This window comes from Mesoplodon bidens, assembly GCF_964165515.1.
Source record: "Mesoplodon bidens genome assembly, chromosome: 17".
NCBI lineage: Eukaryota > Metazoa > Chordata > Mammalia > Artiodactyla > Ziphiidae > Mesoplodon > Mesoplodon bidens.
Window position 1 is genome coordinate 68191079 of NC_138174.1, and position 18944 is coordinate 68210022.

Here is an 18944-nt window from a genome sequence, read left to right on the forward strand (position 1 = left end):
TATTTCATCTATAATGAACTAGACCATTTGAACTTTCACAACATCATAAAAATACTGCCCAAGGCTCCTCCAAATATTAGCATGTTTAATAGCATTTTCACTATTAGTTATTAAATATAAATTTTATTTTTTACCTTTGCACTTCTTAATTTTATTCCTCTGCTTCCTCATCCCCACTCCCAGTGAGCCACTATCCTGAATCCTTTTCTTTATAATTTTAATACATAGGCATAAATACAATTATTTTTTTAAAATAATATATTGTCTTAAAAGTAATAATTATATAAATATAATTATTAAAAGTTCAATTTGGAGATTTTCAAAGTAAAATTTGTACCTCGGATCTTTCACAGATACATTTGTCCTAACAGACCTGTGTAAGTATTTACAAACTTATGTTAAATTTCTCTTAAAATTTAACATTAAAGCAATAGTTGCAAGGCATAAAGTAATTTCATTCTCAATTCTTATTTTCTCTCTTTTTTATTAAGATTGATACCAGAAGAAGATATATAAACCTATTCTTCCTCTTTCTAACCACCAAAAAACAAACACACAAAACCAAACCAAAAATAAAAACAAAAGACATTGGATCTGAATTGCCCTCTTATGTAATAAATGCCATGCCACTTTTAGTCAAATTCTGGGATACTTCCAATTTCTCGGGAGCATAGTGGAGACCTTCTGAATACGCAGTAATTCCTCAAAATTCACAGGCATGCATTTGGGATGGAGGGGTCTTCTTCATAATTTATTATATTGTGATTGGTTCATTCTGAATGAAATAAATTTTCCTTCTGAAAAATTCTAATCCTATACATAAGGGCCATTATATTGGTTTCAATTACGTGAATATTTTAAAATGGGGAATTCCACAGTTGCTATATTTTATCAGCAAGTCCTTGGAGGACATGTGATGGTAGAATCAAATCAAAGGTACATAATAAATATGATGATAAGCCTGGTTTTCTGTCAAACCCACCCACGGGGCTGTTAAAAATATAGGTGCCCTTGCCCCATCACCCAGAAAATCTGATTTGGTCGCTCTGGGTTTGGGGCTCTGCACCTGTTATTTTTAAGCAGCTCCCTCAGTGAATCTGATTGCAGAATTTGGTGATAACAGGGTTTCTCAAGTCCCATCAAGTTCCATCAATTTCCAGGGTGGTGCAGAGGGACACGCCCAGTTCGAGTGGGTGACATCATCATCTCCGGATACCGTACCTGCGTCGTGGCTGTCGAAGTAGTGCTGCTTCTCGATCCCCACATCTGTTGAAACTGTACCCTGATTTCTGCAAATGTTTCAATGATGACAGCAATAAACACATTCTGAAAGAAAATGACAAACCACATTTACCGAGACTGGGCGTGAGGGAGTGAGGGCAACCGAAAACAAACACAAGATCTGCAGAAACTGTCAGAAGCATGGACTGGATGGGTACTAAATTTTAGAGTACCTTAACAAGCCAGGCAAGGAAGAAAATAAGGGTAATGAAGTAGAAATAGGAACGCCAGCGGGGAAAGCTGTCGATGGCTCTGTACATGAGGAATACCCAGCCTTCCTGGGATGCAGCCTCGTACACGGTGAAGATGCTGGTGCCTGTCGAGAGAGAGGGGAGCCGGCTAAGCTGGGGTGGACTTTTGAAATGAGAAAACGTTTTTCAGAAACACAATCAATATTTATCCATGCTCATTTTCTCAATGACAAAAGCTCTTCTAAAGGGACTCAAATCACATGCAACATTTTATTGCTCTTACTCTTAGGATTTGGATAAAGTTGCTTCTGACTTCAAGCCAGGGCAGTTTTAATATCTCTAGCAATGAAAGAATTTTAGGTTACAGATTTCGCTGTTAAATGCATTTAACAATGAGGAAGAGAACACTAACAATCAAGCCAAGTAAAGATATAATAAAAAAGGATGTGTACCATGTACGCTTGCCACTCGGGGCTTAACACTTTCAGTGTGCTGAAAAGCACTTGAAATAAGTCCGAGAACTGCGTTTCATCTGAAATCACGTTCTCATGGGGAGAAGTAAAGTATCTTAGGCTCCAAAAATTCATGTGATGGAGCCCGTCTTTGGATTCCATGGTGTTTACACTGAACACCAAAGCGTAAGTTAGTAAATCATTAAAGAGTACTTTGTATCGTCTACGAGAATTGCCTCATTGAAAATACTACTGATAATGAAAAGAAGGAAAAGGGAACAATATGTGGGCAGATTGAACGTATGGTTAAGAGAATCTAAAATGTCATTCAGAGGAAAGCCAGTGTTTAATCCTCACGGCATTATGAGTATGTGTCATTATTTCCCTATTTTACAGATAGGAAAACTAAGGCACATAAAGTGTAGGAAATTTGTCTAAGGATGCACACATGATAATTAGGGGAACTAGAATTAACCCAGGCACTCAGGAACGAGGACCTGCATATTTAACTGTGATAATATCCTGTCTCCTGACATCTTTTCTGTGGCTTAGTTTCCCCATCTGTAAAATGGGGAAATAATAATTAAGATGTACCACAAAGTATTGTGAGGATTAAATGATTTCGTTTCTGTCAAGCACTGACATTTGATGAGCGCTCAATAAGTTTTAGGCATTATTATAAACAATGAAAATAACTGCTCATTATTTTGTGAAAAACCATACAAATAAAAAATATAGTACTCAGTTGAAGTTGTTTACAAAACAAATATGATATGGGTTTTTATTCATAAAACTGGTAAACATTGGTACCTCAACAAATTCCACTGCTATAAACGAGTTAAATTATTATAGAATATAAAGCCAATATCCACCCATATATGTGCTAATTTAAAATTAGAATGTGCATACAATCAAATGTCCAAACTAAGAAGGTTACTAAATTTGCCTGATGTCTGACTGCCTCTCTGGGCCTGTGCATGCAGGAAGAAGAACCAGAACATCAGTGAATTTGAAAGCACCCAGAACAGCAGAAAAGTGTAGCAGCAAATGGGGACGAATGGGGAGTAACAAGGCTTGAAAGAAAAGCTGAGAGAAAGAGGGAAAGAGGATCCCTGTTTGGTGAATGCCTATTAGGCACTGATCTGTGTTACGTGGTTTATGTAAAATATAACTTCATATATGCACTGCCTCTCATTCTAAGAATCATATTTGGTACATTGGTAAGTTGTTGCCATAGCAACTAGTATTTGTAGAACGCGTTTAGTTTCAAGGCTCTTTCACATACTTAAATGCTAAGGAAATCCCTGTCTAACTAGGCAGGTAGATGGGTAGGTGGGTATAAGCACAGATAATATCCATCACATTGTACAGAAAAGCAAAGTGAAGGTCACTAGATAATGAAGTTGTCTGAGTTAAAAAGAAACAAAACCAGAAATCTAAACCCACATCATCAGGCCCCAGGTCTTAAACTCTTTTTTTCTTTACCATTTACTTATATATTCTCTTGCTTGGCACCGGGGCTTCAGAAAGACCTTATTTTCTCTTATCCTCAATTCAAATGAAGTTATCGATAATTATTTTCTGAGGGGCTATGATGGCTAAGTTTATAGTCTATTGAGGAACTCATACCAGAATATAACTTTTAAGAGAAAGATTCACAGAGGAACAGCACACACCAAATACAAAATGGCAACAGAAAACAGAAGTGACTGTTTCCATTAATGATCCCTACGTACTAAAAATATACAACGTTTTTGCTTTTATGGCCTGAATACGAAGGACAATTTTAACATGATGTAATTTAAGTCCCTTATTTTTTTCTAGTTATGTGAACTAAAAAAGAAAAGTGGCTGCAGAAATCCATTATGAATTACCATTAAAGTTTAATTGCTTTACCAATTGAGCATTTACAGGTAAAATACGAGGATCATCAATATAAGATTAAATGTGAAAGGAATACTAAAAATTATCCTTCCTCTAACTTGCGCACATCTTTCTTTATTACATCTCCAGGGAAGATGCTATTTGAAATTAAGTAAAAAATAGTATGTTCAATGAGTAATCTTGAAGCTTTCACTCCATTTTTCCTAATTCGATACCGAAGAAAGAAAAGTAGGAACCTTCAGTACAGCTCAGAGAGCAAGGTTTGTTGCTACAAAGAGATGAGACACTTGTCAAAATGGAACCAAAAAACTCCCTGAGAAAATGCTTATTATTATTGAAAAAAGTGTTTCCCGTGTACATGAACGATGCGATCAAAGGCTTTGGGGATGTCACTGAGTTGCAAGAGCAAAGGCAGTGGAATAAGACAGCCCTTCCTCACCACTTTCCTGCTCCTGACTTCGACAAATGTACGAAAAGAAAATCCCTTTGGAAGAGGCTTTCCAATGTTTAAACTGACAAAATAAAATTTATGATCTTCTTACTTTCTGTGAGAAGCCGACAACCCTCAGCATGAACTGTTGCTGCTCACACTGACTTTGCGCATCCTGCCCCCTGTGGCTGCCCCGGTGCTGCTCTTGGGTCCTCTCTGCCAGCTCCCCTGTGGTCCTCCAGCCCAGCTCACCTCCTCTGCCCTCAGGCCACTCGTGATGCTGCTCCACCCAGAGAGGCCTGAGCTCACCCGTATCCTGTCACTTGTCACACTGACTTCTGTTGCCTTGTTGGTCTCTCTCGCTAGGTGTCAGCACTCTAACTTAAAACTGTATCTTTCACTTCTGGACTTGGCATTGAGAAACACTCCAGAACTGGTGATAAATAAAACAATGATCATATAGTAGAGAGACACAGGAAGGCCTTCCTCATATACTTGTTTTTTTTAATTGATTCATCCTTGGCATAAATATTACACAGATAATTTGGAAACAAAGGGAACTATTTTATAACTGACTTTATATTTGGCTGATTTTCACAATTCACTTAAAACACATACACATGTATCAATTTAAAAGCTCATGCTATAGAGAAACAGGAAAGTTTTCCTCTATTGTTCAATCCAGAATGGGACATTGCTAGAAAACAACATATTGATACATACAAAACACTTTTTCTAGTTATACTCCAGAATATTTTTAGTCCATTTGAATTATGGAACTAAAATTTCTAGCTGAAAAGACCACACTTTTGTTAAATGAATAATGATTCTACAATAGCACCTGGAAATAGAATGCATTCTCTTTCTGAAGCCCGTGTGGCCTGCTCCAAAAATATTTCTGGGAAGCTCCTGGAACAGCATGGCTTTCTTAGACCCCAAAATCTCAAAGCACAAGTTTATATGCAAGCCATATAAGAAACAAAATCCCAACAGTGACACTCAGCTCATCAATTCTCTTAACTTCATTCATTCTTCTTGACCTCTTCCTATGGTGGTTTGAATTTGCTAGCTAAAAAGACCCACACGTCTACATTTAGAAGATAAATCCTCACCTGGGAACTCTCTACAGGCTGCCTATATTGAGACATAGTAGAGGATTTTTTTAATAGCTCTGAACAAAATTATATTCCAATCTGTTTTGACTATCTTTAGGATTATATTTACTGCTTGGTTGTCTTCTGTGAACTCTTTTTCCATGAAAAAAAGGGAGAAATTGACTGTGTCCTGGGAATATTCCTTATTGTGTCTTCGAGTCATACATTACATGACACCATTGAGTCATCTGACTTTCAAATGACAGGGTCATGAAATTGTGGTGATAACTAAACAAGCCACAAACTTGGGGTTCCTATTCCACCAAACTGCCCCTCACCATCTCCCCATTTACCTCTTCACCTGAGCTGTATCCTCAAATCTGATGGATGGAACTCAGGTGATAATAAATTTTACCCAACAGTGGTGATTAAAAAGTATATCTATTTGTCATGAGACAGTTAAAAACACATACTATGTTAAGTTAAAAAAAAACAATAAGAGAGATGTGTATTCTTAAGGTGGACATCTGGATTCAGCATAATCAACTTTGTCGCTAAGGCTGGATGTATCCAGATATATGAAGTGTGAGGAAGGTCAGGAGACCAACACAGCAAGGAAGGCCCACCCTGACTTACAGAGGTTTGTTAAGTAAATCAACAATAATAAGTTACTTGGGATGATGTCACCTTTCTAACGAAGAAAACCTTCATGAAAATGTTTTCTCTTCCTTGAAATTATGTTTAATTTTACTAAACTATATTTCCAAACTAATTATCACAAGTATTTCCCCTGATAGACTGTGGTATAACTTTATGATTATAATAATCTATACACAACTCATCCACATGCTTAGCTGATGATCGATCCACGGGCATTCAGCCTGAGGATTGCCGAGTGGCCACTGAGTTACAAAACAAAGTAACATTTTTTTTTTTTTTTTTTTTTTGCGGTACACGGGCCTCTCACTACTGTGGCCTCTCCCGTTGCGGAGCACAGGCTCCGGACACGCAGGCTCAGCGGCCATGGCTCACAGGCCCAGCCGCTCCGCGGCATGTGGGATCTTCCCGGACCGGGGCACGAACCCGTGTCCCCTGCATCGGCAGGCGGACTCTCAACCACTGCGCCACCAGGGAAGCCCTTAAGTAACATTTTTTATTGCTCTTCCAGAACATGGAGCAAACACAAAAGGACTTCTTTTCTTCTAAATGCTTCAAAATGTATTTAGAAACCTTATGGGTTTTGAGCTGAATTTTTGCTTATAATTTTTTTTTTTAAACATTTAAGCCCTCTTTTGACACAACTTTGCCTCACTGGTGAGACCACTTTGTCGGTTACCTTAAACCTTACTGTTCACAGCACTAAAGCTTTGCGACAAGATCAAAGGCCATATGGAAAAAAAAACCCACATGTTTATATATATTTTCTAAGTGAAAGTTCTTTTATAAGTCATCAAGATTCTTAGTTGAAATGTATTTCTTCAGAGAGAGAATTTCTGAACACCCAAGTGCTAAATACAAAATACTTCTAGAAAAGGAGAGGTGAAAGCTTTAACTACAGTATTCACAAATGGAAAAGAAGTGTTGACAAGGCTGATGCTGACATTGGCAGGAAAGTTTAGGCATAAAGTAGAGCAGTTCCAAGGATGCCGAGCCCATATGCCAACTAAAACAGTCCCTGCCTCTGGAGCTGGGCAATGTCCACGGAGGCTGGGAATAAGAGCAGCAAAGCAGGGGTCATGATAGGTAACTGTCACGCCCCTGCCTTTGAAGAGCAGTGATTTTAGATCAGAAGAGCTTCTTGGAAATTTATTTTCCATCAGTTGATTAAAAAACAAAACAAAACTATGCTTAGCCGTAGTTAGCTTTCAGTGACCTTCCCTAGCATTCAAACTGTCCGCTGCTTCTAACCTATATGACCTTCCTGGGCCTCAGACTCTGGCCATAATGGTACTTGCTGGTCACCACTAACACACTAAATAAATGTTCTTTAGTAGCTTTTAAAATTTTCTCAAAAAGCAAGCAAAACATACCATGTAGGAAATGTGGTTTCTTTTAGAGTGTTATAGCTTTGTCACTCACTTGTGAAAAATCTATTGGAAAGTACACTCAAAAGAAATCAAGGCAAAAAGGCCAGAACATCATGTAATTCTTAGGGAGTTACCAGTTATGACATTAGACTTTCATAATAGTCCAAAATTAGAACCAAGCATTTGGAAGAAGTACTAAGACTTTCTTGTCTTCATATCTGGGGACACACATGGTTCATATCTCTGCATTACCAGGCCCAAGCAAGGAAAATACAAATTAACTTTAAGGTGAAGTTGGTCAGTCTACCTCAGAATAGTCACAATAGTGAGAATTGGTTTTATTTTTAAATAAAACTGAACTAGTAAATAGGCAAAGGATAGAAAGATCAACCAAGATTGGAATTAAATAATTTTACTTTTTTGTTGAGAGGCATTTTAAAATCTGATTCAGGTCTAAGTGGGATAGAAGAAAGACACCTGAGTGATATTGACCAAATGTAATTAACAATAAATGAGATAAGAAATACAAGTAACATATGGCTTTAACTAAAAATAAAGTTCTTGTTTGTGTTATGATAAACATACAATTTCCATAATTTACAATGAAAGATTTAATTATATTGATTTAACCACTGATATAATATAAAACCGAAAACAAGAACATGTTCTAATATAATTCATATTAATACTATAATCGAACAGTTACAACTGAATAGGAAATAATTACTTATTGTTAAAAATTTTAAACTATACATAGGCAAATATTTGGTCATATATCTTCACATTGATATTATGTGTACAAAAATATTCACAGAATTTTTCCTGTATTTGCTGCCTATTTTCTTCCATAGACTCCTAAGACTAAAACAGGTTTTAAAATTCAGTTTTTCAACTGGTTTAGATTTATTTTTTGGATGTGTCACAGATATAAGTTTAGATTTCTTAAGGTTACACTAAGATTGAAAAACAGTTCTCATGTATTAAAAGCTGTGTTAACAAGGAAGCAAGATACTATGTTTTCCTACTAGGCCAGCATTTCCAATGTAAACCAGAATTCTACATAGGTGAGATAAGAATGTGAGCAAATAGTAAAAACTTTCCAGAGAATTAATAGACTTTTTTTTTTTTTTTTTTTTTTTTGCTGTACGCGGGCCTCTCACTGTTGCGGCCTCTCCCGTTGCGGAGCACAGGCCCCAGACGCGCAGGCTCAGCGGCCATGGCTCACGCGCCCAGCCGCTCCGTTGCATGTGGCATCTTCCCGGACCGGGGCACGAACCCGTGTCCCTGCATCGGCAGGCGGACCCCCAACCACTGCGCCACCAGGGAAGCCCTAGACTTCACTTATTAAGAGTAGTTCTGGCTTGCAGGAAAACTGAGTAGACGGCACCAAGAATTCCCATTTATCCCCTCTCTCTGCACCCTATTAACCTCTCGCATTAGTGTGGTACTTTGCTAAATTTGTGAACCCATGTTGAGCCATTATTATTAACTCAAGTCCATAGTTTACATTATAGTTCACTCTTTGTGTTGTACAGTTAGATCGGTCTTGACAAATACATAATATTATGTATCCACTATTACAGTATCATACAGGATAGTTTCCCCATCCTAAAAGTCCACTGTGCTACACCTAGTTAACCCTCACCCTTCTCTGAAACCCTGGCAACCACTGACTTTTTCACTATCTCTACAGTTTTGCATTTTCCAAACTGTCATATAGTTGGAATCTTAGAGTAACAGCTTTTCAGACTAGTTTCTTTCACGTAGCAATATGCAGTTATCATTCCTCTGTGTCTCTTGGTGGCTTGACAACTCATTTCTTTTTACTGCTGAACAGTAGTCCTTGTATGGATGTACCACAGTTTGTTTATCTCAAGTTATACCCTATGAGGGGGCATCTTGGTTGCTTCCAGTTTTTGTCAATTAGGAATAAAGCTGTTATAAACAATCACATGCAGGTTTTTGTGTGGATATGTTTTCAATTCATAATTGCTCAATCATATAGTGAGACTATATTTAGCTTAAAAAAAAAAAAACCTGACCAAGTGTCTTCTAAAGTGGCTGTACCATTCTGCATTGTCACCAGCAATGAATGAAAGTTCCTACTGTTCCACATTCTCATAAGCATTTGGTATTGTCAGTGTTGTGGATTTGTGTCACTCTGAGAGATGTGTAGTAGAATCTCGTTGTTTTAATTGGGAATTCTTTAATTACATATGATGGTGAGCATTTTTTATATGCTTATTTGCCATGTGCTTATCTTCTTTGGTGAGATGTCCGTTTTTTGCCCATTTTTAAATTGGTTTGTTTTCTTACTGTTGAGCTTTTAAGAGTTCTTCGTATATTTTGAATACAAGTCTTTCATCAGATATGTGTTCTTCAAGTTTTTTCTCTAGTCTGTGGCTTGTCTTTTTATTCTCTTAAGAGTGTTTTTTGCATAATAGAAGTTATTGATTTGAAGAAGTCCAACTGAGTTATTTTTTCTCTTACGTATCATGCTTCTGGTGTTGCCAAACCCCAAATCACTGCCAAACCCAAGGTCACCTAGATATTTCTCCTACGTGATCTTCTACAGTTTTATAGTTTTACATTTTACACTTATGTCTATGACCCATTTTGAGCTAATTTTTCTGAAAGCTGTACTGGATGTATCTAGATTCATCTTTTCTTCGGGTGAATCTCCAGTACTTACAGCACCATTTGTTGACAAGACCATCCTTTTTCCATAGAATTGCTTTTACTTCTTTGTTGAAGACCAATCGACTGTATTTTTGTGGGTATATTTTTGGGGGCTGTCTATTCTGTTCCATTGACCTAGTTTCTATTTTACTGCCAATACCACACTATCCTGATACTGCTTTAGATTAAATCTTGAATTTGAGTAGTGTCAGTCCTCAGACTTTGTTCTTTCTCAGTGTTATGCTGACTATTCTAGGTCTTTTGCCCATTCCATATACACTGTAGAATTGGTTTGTTGCCATCCACAAGACCACATGTTGGGGTTTTGATTGGGATTGCATTGGATCTTTACCTCGCATTGGGAAGGACTGATATCTTTGATGCTCTGTTGTTAGGTGCGTATACATTAAGGACAGTTGTGTTTTCTTGGAGAACTGACCCCATATTATTATACAATGCCCATCTTTCTCTCTGATAACTTTTCTTGCTCTGAAGTCAGCTTTGTCTGAAATTAACATAGCTACTCCTGTTTACTTTTCATTAGTGTTAGCATGGTACATCTTTCTCCATCTCTTTACTTTTTTTTTTTTTTTTTTTTTTTTTGCAGTACGCGGGCCTCTCACTGTGTGGCCTCTCCCGTTGCGGAGCACAGGCTCTGGACGCGCAGGCTCAGCGGCCATGGCTCACGGGCCCAGCCGCTCCGCGGCATGCGGGATCTTCCCGGACCGGGGCACGAACCCGTGTCCCCTGCATCGGCAGGTGGACCCTCAACCACTGCGCCACCAGGGAAGCCCTACATCATATTTGGATATAAATATTTTCTGACGTTGGAAACAAGTGGAAAAGCAAGTCCTTGATTTGGCTTTTCAGGTCTCACCGTTACTTCCTGGTACTTAAAGACAAATGCTGATCCTTGTGTTGACTGGCAATTAGTATCTTGAATTCAACCCTCAGATCAATGTGGACTCAGCCAGAACAGGGGGGCAGCTGCATTCTCCTGCATGCATTACAGAGGTCACTGGGTGCCTTTGTGACCAAAGCTCCCCTTTGTCTCAGGGGGAAAAACCCAGGTCTCAGGCCGGTTAGGTTCTGAGCAGCACAGTGACACCCTGGGCTGCATCAGGCAGCTCCTGCCCGAAGAAACCACAGACCCCTGGCCACGGAGCCAGAGGGACAATGACCCCGGCTCCCTGGGACCGTCATATATCACGCAGATGGAGAGAACCATCCTGGTACATGCGGGGCCCTTTCCACGTTTTAATTCTGTATCGACACCCTGGCAAGTTCATTCTTACCTCTCCTCATTTATAAATAAGGAGACTGTGGCCCAATGAGGCTACGAAGTGTCAACCACAAATTGGCACTTACCTTTAGCACTTGCCATCTACCTCTACAAGGATTAAATCATGTGCTGTTGCAGCTGTTGACTTTCAACACGCCCTGAAAGGACTTCAGGGTGGAGATCAGAAATGAGGCACTTGTGCTCTGGGGAAAACTGGCAGAACAGGCCTTCAGATAGTTAGATATTTTCAGGAGAAGATTTTATGAGCCCAATTCTTGTATCTCCTCATATCTAGAAAAGCACTAAAATCCTTCATGGTGACGTCTGCTCCTCGTGACTTGCAGAAACCTTCACGAGACTAGCAGAAACCTTCGGCAAAAAAATATGTGCTTGATTGCATGTACTCCACCTTCATCAGAATCTCATTTATACTGACCTTCCCCCCTACCTCTTTGGAGCAGTTTCTCAGAGCCATCTGAAATGCTGTCTCCCAGGCTATAGTCCTCATTTTGCCCCAAATAAAACTCAACTCACAACTCTCACATTGTGCTTTTTTTTTTTTTTTAAGTCGACAGACAGAAGCTTGCCAAAGGTCAGCCAGAAGTGGCCGTCTGGAGCAGTGCTCCCACGCCTCTGCGCCTGCCTCGAAAAACTCCGTTCTTTCCACTCGGCCACACATGTCTGAACTTTCTGAAACGTTTCTTGGCTTGGTTTTGAGGAATCTGAACAAATTCCTGGCTGGTATACTTTGTGAAAGCAAAATTCTGCTTTTAAAATTAAACAGACGAGCCCCAAGGAAAGGGAGGGGAGGGGCGGTGAAAATTCCTCCAGTGTTTCTGGATTTGCAATGGTTCTTTGGTGTTTCTGTTTGGGGTGGGGAAAGAACACTGATGGGCCTCCTCTCCAGGCCCTGGATGGTCCTCAGATTGTTGTCTCACTTTAAAGTATGGCCAAAATTTAGTCACTTTCACTTATGGGGAGCGTCTATGAGGTAAAACAGAACCACATAAAGTTCAAAAGGGACACTTCAGTTTTGGTGTGTAGCCTCTGGGCATTCAGTGATACTATCTGAAATTCTATGGCTTTGTTCTGTGATACAAATATTTGAGAAGGAGAACATAAAATTGAGAAGTTCATGATATAAAATGCATTTGTTTTCACTTGACTCTAAACGGCTGGTTTTTAGAAGATAGTTTTAATGGACTGGGCTCTTTGTCCTTTGCTGGTTGCTCTTCCAGACTCTTCCTCCCCTTCTTGTGGGCCTATGGCTGCTCAGCTGGAGAATATAGTTCCTGGAATTTCCTGCAAGGAGGTGTGGCCTCATGACAAAGTTCTCCCTGATACGGGCAACTGCCACACCATTTACGAAAACCCTTTCACTGGACTCGTTTTTCCCTTCCCCTTCACCGGATACAAACAGAGAGAGGCCAAGGGCAAACTAGGAAAATATGTGTTGAGGATGGCAGGGCTGCCATACACGCTTACCCACCCAGACCCACAAGACGATGACTTCAGAGAGAAATAAACTTGTATTTTGCTTGCACCGTCCCATTTTGGGGTTCTCTCTTATGAGCTTTACCCCAACTATTACATAGACTAATAGTAGCTTATATTCCATGGGCACTGTTCACAGAAATGGCTGGTGTCCAGGGAAATGTCAGTCTGGAAAAATATGCTATCTCGAAATTAATATATAAACATGTTAGGATCTCATACAAATACTTGAAGCAGATTTGGTAGTTCAGGAAAACAAAACAAGGCAAAGTTCCAAAAGGCTTTCCATAAAACAGCTTTTTCTCAAAAAACCACTCTATTAACCTTGCCCGGAATTACTGGCATGCTGAACCACAGGAATTCTTATTCTACACAGACTCTCAACCCAAAGAATGAATTCTAATCACAGATCTGAAATAACAAGGTAAAATTAACAATTTAATGTCATATAAAGACTTCCTTAAGATTCTTGGAAATATTCAAAGGAGATACTTTAAACAAGAGATTGTTACTTTTTAAATACAAGGCTTGGGTTTCATGACTAAATGGTTAGGACTTAACAATATGAAGTGATGAATTACTTCTCAAGAATAAGAGCTATACTTTATCTCATTTCAATGCTCCAAAAATTTTGCCAAAGGAGTGTTATTTCTTGCTGAAAAATATTAACACGTAGGCAAGGTCCTAAGAATAATAGACACACACTTACACACACACACACTTCAATATTTCTAAACTCAGACACACCCACAGAAAGTCACATACTGGAAAGGACTATCAGTCTGAACCTTGTTTTTCTAGTCAAAGAAATATGAGAAATCTTTAGTACTGGAACAGGAAGTATTCTGGCAAACCACCAAAACGACTTGAACTCATAACTTATGCTCATAACAATGGCCATCTCAGTGAGATATAAATCTAACACTGCAGAATCTGACGAAATGTAGGATGTATATGCTTAACTGTCCATCAAAACATACTCATTGGCTACTTCAGCACATCAACCAAGCTATTTTATCTATTAGCAGAGAATTCCTAACGCAGGATGTTTGGTGATTATAAAATAGCGCCACATGGTTTAAGTGAAATTCACATTGTGTAGCCAAGCTTTTGCAAATCTGATCACTTTATGTTATAGAGAATATGCTCATCTCAGCCATTGTTGACTTTGTATTTTTGACCAAAATTAAGCAAGTCTCACTGATTCATTGTAGAATCAAGGATGTAAGCTTTCTTAATTTAATCATGTGCACTTTTCATTAGTCGATCAAGTTTCCTGTTTGAAAAGAAAAAGTTACATGAAGAGGTTCCAACAGCTGTAGCATTTTCAGTCTAATCAAATCCCTCAAGTTTAATCTGTGATGAAGGTGAGATCCTCATTCTCCCATCCTTCTCCACTAGTTAACAATGACTCTTTCTAATCATCATTCAGGTCAAAAACCTTGGAGTGATCTCTTTTTAATACTCAGCCAATCTATCAGTAAAACCCATTAACTCAACATGCACTGTATATCCAGAATCTTCCCCCCAGCCTCCACGGCTACCATTCTGGTCCAAGCCACCACCATCTCTCACATGGGTTATTACAACCGTCTCCTAAGGGGTCCCCCTCCTCTGCTGGTGCTTCTCTTCAGTCTATTCCTAACCCAGCAAGCACGTTGTTTCTGATCAGTCTTGTTTTTCTACTCCGAATGACCCCCTGGCTTTCCATCTCACTTAAGAGTAAGAGCCGAAGTCATTACATTGACACAGAAGGCTCTACATGATCTGCCCCTTGTTGCCTTTCTGACTCCCTTTCTACTCTCAAGATAAGTGCTTCTTCGTATCAAGAGGCAGTATTGAGCGTGTTCTCTCCTAGGGCCTTTGCACTGGATGGTCCCTCTGCTTTGCACAGTCTTACCCCCTGGAGCCACGGGGCTTGCTTCATCACATTGATCACGTTTTTATTTAAAGGAAGCCTTCACAGCTAGTCTACCCCAAATCGCAATCCCTGCTCACAGCAGCCCCCTTCCCCCTTGCCTGCTTTCCTTTTCTCCTTAACACTTATCACCGCATGACACACTGCTTATTTTACTTATTGATCCTGATTATTTCCTGTCTCCTCTGACAGAATGTGTAAGCCCCACAAAGGCAAGGACGTTTTGTCAGTTTTGCTCACTATATCCTAGCAGGTCCTCAACAGTTAACAGTTGTTGAACGAATAAGAATATTTTCTCAAATAACTGGCCAGGAAAGGAACTGAGAGAAAAACAGTAAAGAAACACATACATATACACTAGAAAGAAAATAAAATCAAACCTGAATCAGATAATAGGATATTCATAGTTGGAATGTGTAAAAATCTCATTAGTCATTCACTAGCTGCATGAGTCAGAACAACTGCAAACAAAACATAAGAGTACATGTGAAATTCAGAGGCCACGGCCAGACTAATGTAGGAACAGGTGGCATTTTCCTAATGTGTTCCCTCTACGGCAGATGGTGTCTATAGTTTACAGCCTGCATAGTTCCATCACTGTGATTTCTCTAGTTTCTAGTAAAATACAACATACCCAGGGGGTACCTACCCTATGGCACATCCCACATATACCCAGGAATCACTTAGTTCTCTATTTTCTCTATTTGAACAAATGCACAGAAGAATTTTTCAGCTCAATACAAATCACGAATTACACTGATCAAAGTGAATTTCAGAAGTCACAGATCCACTAATGTGCATGGACCCATCGTTTAAGTCCCATTAACACCCAGGAGCAGCAGCCTCCGAACAGTGGCAGGTGAGCAAACTTTGCCTTTAACGTGTCATCTGGAAGCCGGTAAGGTCTGTTGGACTGTCTGTACTTAAGTTCTCACCCGAGGGTATACCTATTAGTCACTCACACTTCCCGCGGGTGGGTGGAGGACATCGCTGGGAGATGCAGAAGTAATGCTTCCTAGAAACTGCCTCCAATGAAAACCTAAGGAAGAGCTTTCCAAATGGAAAGAAATGCTTTTCGAATGAAAAGGGCACTGGGTGGAAGCTAGGAGGGGCCTCAAGGAGTAACACTTAGTCAACACAAAAACAAATACTCCCATAAAGACGATAAAGAAATTCCTAAAGAAGCCAAGCTGACTACCTAGAGACTCTCTGAGGAGCTCATATTTCATAAAATAACACGAGAAAAAGGCACATGGCTTTTTCACGTGTTATAATTAAAAACAAATACATTAGGTTGGCAGGTCTTTGTACATAATGTGTCAAGAAGACCAGGGTTAAAATGAGGCTGAAATTTGCAAAGTAATGATGATTCCTGGCAATGTGGAACATGAGGAAAAACAAGGGAGTGACTGATCTAATACCTTGAGGAAGATAATCGTTAAACTGGGTAGAACACAACCAAGACAGTAGTAGGGAATGGCAGGCTAAGGGCTGTAAGGGAAAGAAAATGTGGGTAAGGTATCCTAATCACACTACCTAACAGACTACTTACTAGTAAATAAAGTAAGCTGTAATCCTTGAGAAAAACTGGTAAAAATGAGGACAACTGTCAAACCAGCAAAAAGCCAAAGTAGCCTTGACTGAGAAAGAAAAATTATCAATCATATAAAAGAACCACTAATCTTAGAAAGTCTAGATACTCTCTGCAGACCTTTAGAAAAGAAAGTGAAAACTACCAAGAGCCAGCAAAGCTCACTAGGAAGGCATCGGTTCCAATCTGGTTTCCTTTCCTTTTTAAAATTTTTATTTAGGTATTGATTGATTGATTGATTGATTGATAGGATTACTAGAAAAGTAGATATGGTAGCATTTAATTTCAACAAGACATTTCACATTTTATCCTTCAGAAAACATGGAGCAATCTCCCTAAATGATAGTAGGGCTAGATGAATTCACAGCTGACTGAACAATCTTTTCTATACTAAGTTTCTATGTAGAAATTGAAGGAGAAATTCTATGTTCATTTAAGATATAACAGAAGAAAATCTCTCCTGCATATCACTCCATAAACATATAATCTCTCAAAAAAAGCCATTAAGAGAATTAATTCACTGATTTATAGCAATAATGGTGAATCAATGATAATGATTAATATCAAGTAATCACCTCTATTAATTAATCTAATGATAATGTTTCTTAAATGTAATTAACACAAAGACTAGAAAGCATATGCTTAGAAACTTCAGATGCAGATTCTTTCTAAGAGGGGAAAAATGAACAGTCATGGCAGAGGTAGGTACTCAGAGTTGGAGAGACTTGATTCCTCCTTTGAAAGCTGCCTGTTCTGTTTTTCCTTCTTAGTTAATATGCTCTTGATTTATCCTGAGTCCTGGCATCTCCCCTGAAATAACTGATGGATGGGACAGGGTTTATTACCTTCTTCTTTGTCTTCTTTCCAAGTCTTTCACTGTGTTCAAATTGGAAGAGAACCTAAGCCATCTAATACTCAAGTTGCAGCTGGAGCTCTGACACTAATTAAAAGAATGAATTAAACTTTGTTTATTCTGTCCTGTGAAGATACTTAGATTATATATAGGAAGGCACTCAATAAAGTGTAAAATGCTACCCAACCGTGTTCCTCTCATCAGAACTGTTATGTCCCATCTCCTTCCTCTCCTACACAGCAACAGATGATAGTGGTCTAATTTATCATATTTTTGAGTCAATAGATCAAATTACACACTATCCCTCTAAATTCAAATGACCCTTAATCTCACTGAACTACATACACTGTCTCCAAGAGCTCTTAAGAAAGCATCCAGGCATTTCATGTGAACCACTGAGAGAGACACTTGGGTTAAAGAGACTTCCAAGGATTCTAGATTTATTCTCCATCTACACAAAATTCTGGCACTGCCTACCATCTAACTGAACCAATACATCTTAGGGATTTCTCAAAATTACCTATTTATGCCATGTTTTCAAGAAACATCTTATTTCCACATTCATCTTTCCTGACTTTCAATAGGCACTGAAAATATTATGAAGTCCAGCGAAGATATTTTCCATTTCCTTAAGTTCAAACGCTAAATGTTTCTTGGATGGAAATTTTAGCCATCCTTCAGCACTATGCTTTCTTGTAAAGAATACACCCGTTTATACCTGTACCGTGGAAAATTCTTGTTTTAATTTCTTGCATATATTGCAAGAGAAAAACAAACAACATTCAGTTTATACGTTCCCTTTCTAAAGACCTCACAGGTTGGGACCACTATAGTCCTTTTTAATTTAAAAATTATGTCATTCTGTAGAGTATCACAGAATAGATTTATGACAAAAATTGCTTCACTGATTGATGCAAATAAGAAATTTTATGATGCTAAATATAATGAGGCAAATAAGTAATTTTATGATGCTAAATATAAAGTATTTGGTGTAATTTTAGATTGCTTAATGCCTTTTCATTTTAAAAATAAATTGTTATAACTTATAACATTTAATCATAATTAACCTACATGTTTCTAGTTTTTCTTAAACATTTAATTGAATTGCACAATATTCAATGTATTTTCCTCTTTTTGTCCTCATTTTAGGGCTTTCTATAAATTAACCAAAGCCAAATGTAATTTAGGGGAACTATTCAGTCAAATATTTTGAAAGGTTGTTCGGGTCTTTTAACTTTGTTTCCACTTTTTTTATTTTACAAAACATCCTTTAAAGAACATTTAATTATTGATATAAACAATATGCTTGATATGGAACATCTTTAAAATAAGGATAAGTATAACTTTACGAGATGATGTCAAGAAATTTTAGTCATGAACTAGAAATGCTCTGGAGATGCTACAGAATCAATGACATTAGGAATTTTGATCTGATTTACCTTTGTTAGGCATTGGCTCGCCAATATCTACAGGTGAAAATTGAGCACCAGGGCCATTGTCCAGAAAATCTAACGTCTCCCTTGTGAGTGTCACCAAATTAAACCCACACGACATGGTGTGGTATCTCTGATAATCAGCGACTGCTCCCTGATTGCTTTACAATGTCACTATTCAGCCTGACACTCCACATCTGTCTCAGCCCTCCATTACCTCCTCCTGTATCACTCAGGATTCCCTCAGGATTCCCTACGATACAACCGATCAAACAAATCAACTTAGAGAGTCCTGTATTTTATTTTCTCTGGTTGTGTGATCTCTAAAACAAAGT

At 38.5% G+C, this 18944-nt stretch overlaps 1 protein-coding gene across 1 annotated transcript in view; it reads right to left on the reverse strand.

Moving 5' to 3' along the window:
- The window catches only part of NALCN (sodium leak channel, non-selective), a 261820-nt gene that overhangs the window by 178449 nt on the left and 64427 nt on the right, over nt 1-18944 (reverse strand). Inside the window, exons 8-9 of the mRNA XM_081214587.1 lie at nt 1455-1597; nt 1222-1326 (exon numbers count right to left, since the gene is read on the reverse strand). Coding sequence (XP_081070713.1) covers nt 1222-1326; nt 1455-1597 — 248 coding nt within the window. The remainder of the gene's footprint in view (nt 1-1221; nt 1327-1454; nt 1598-18944) is intronic.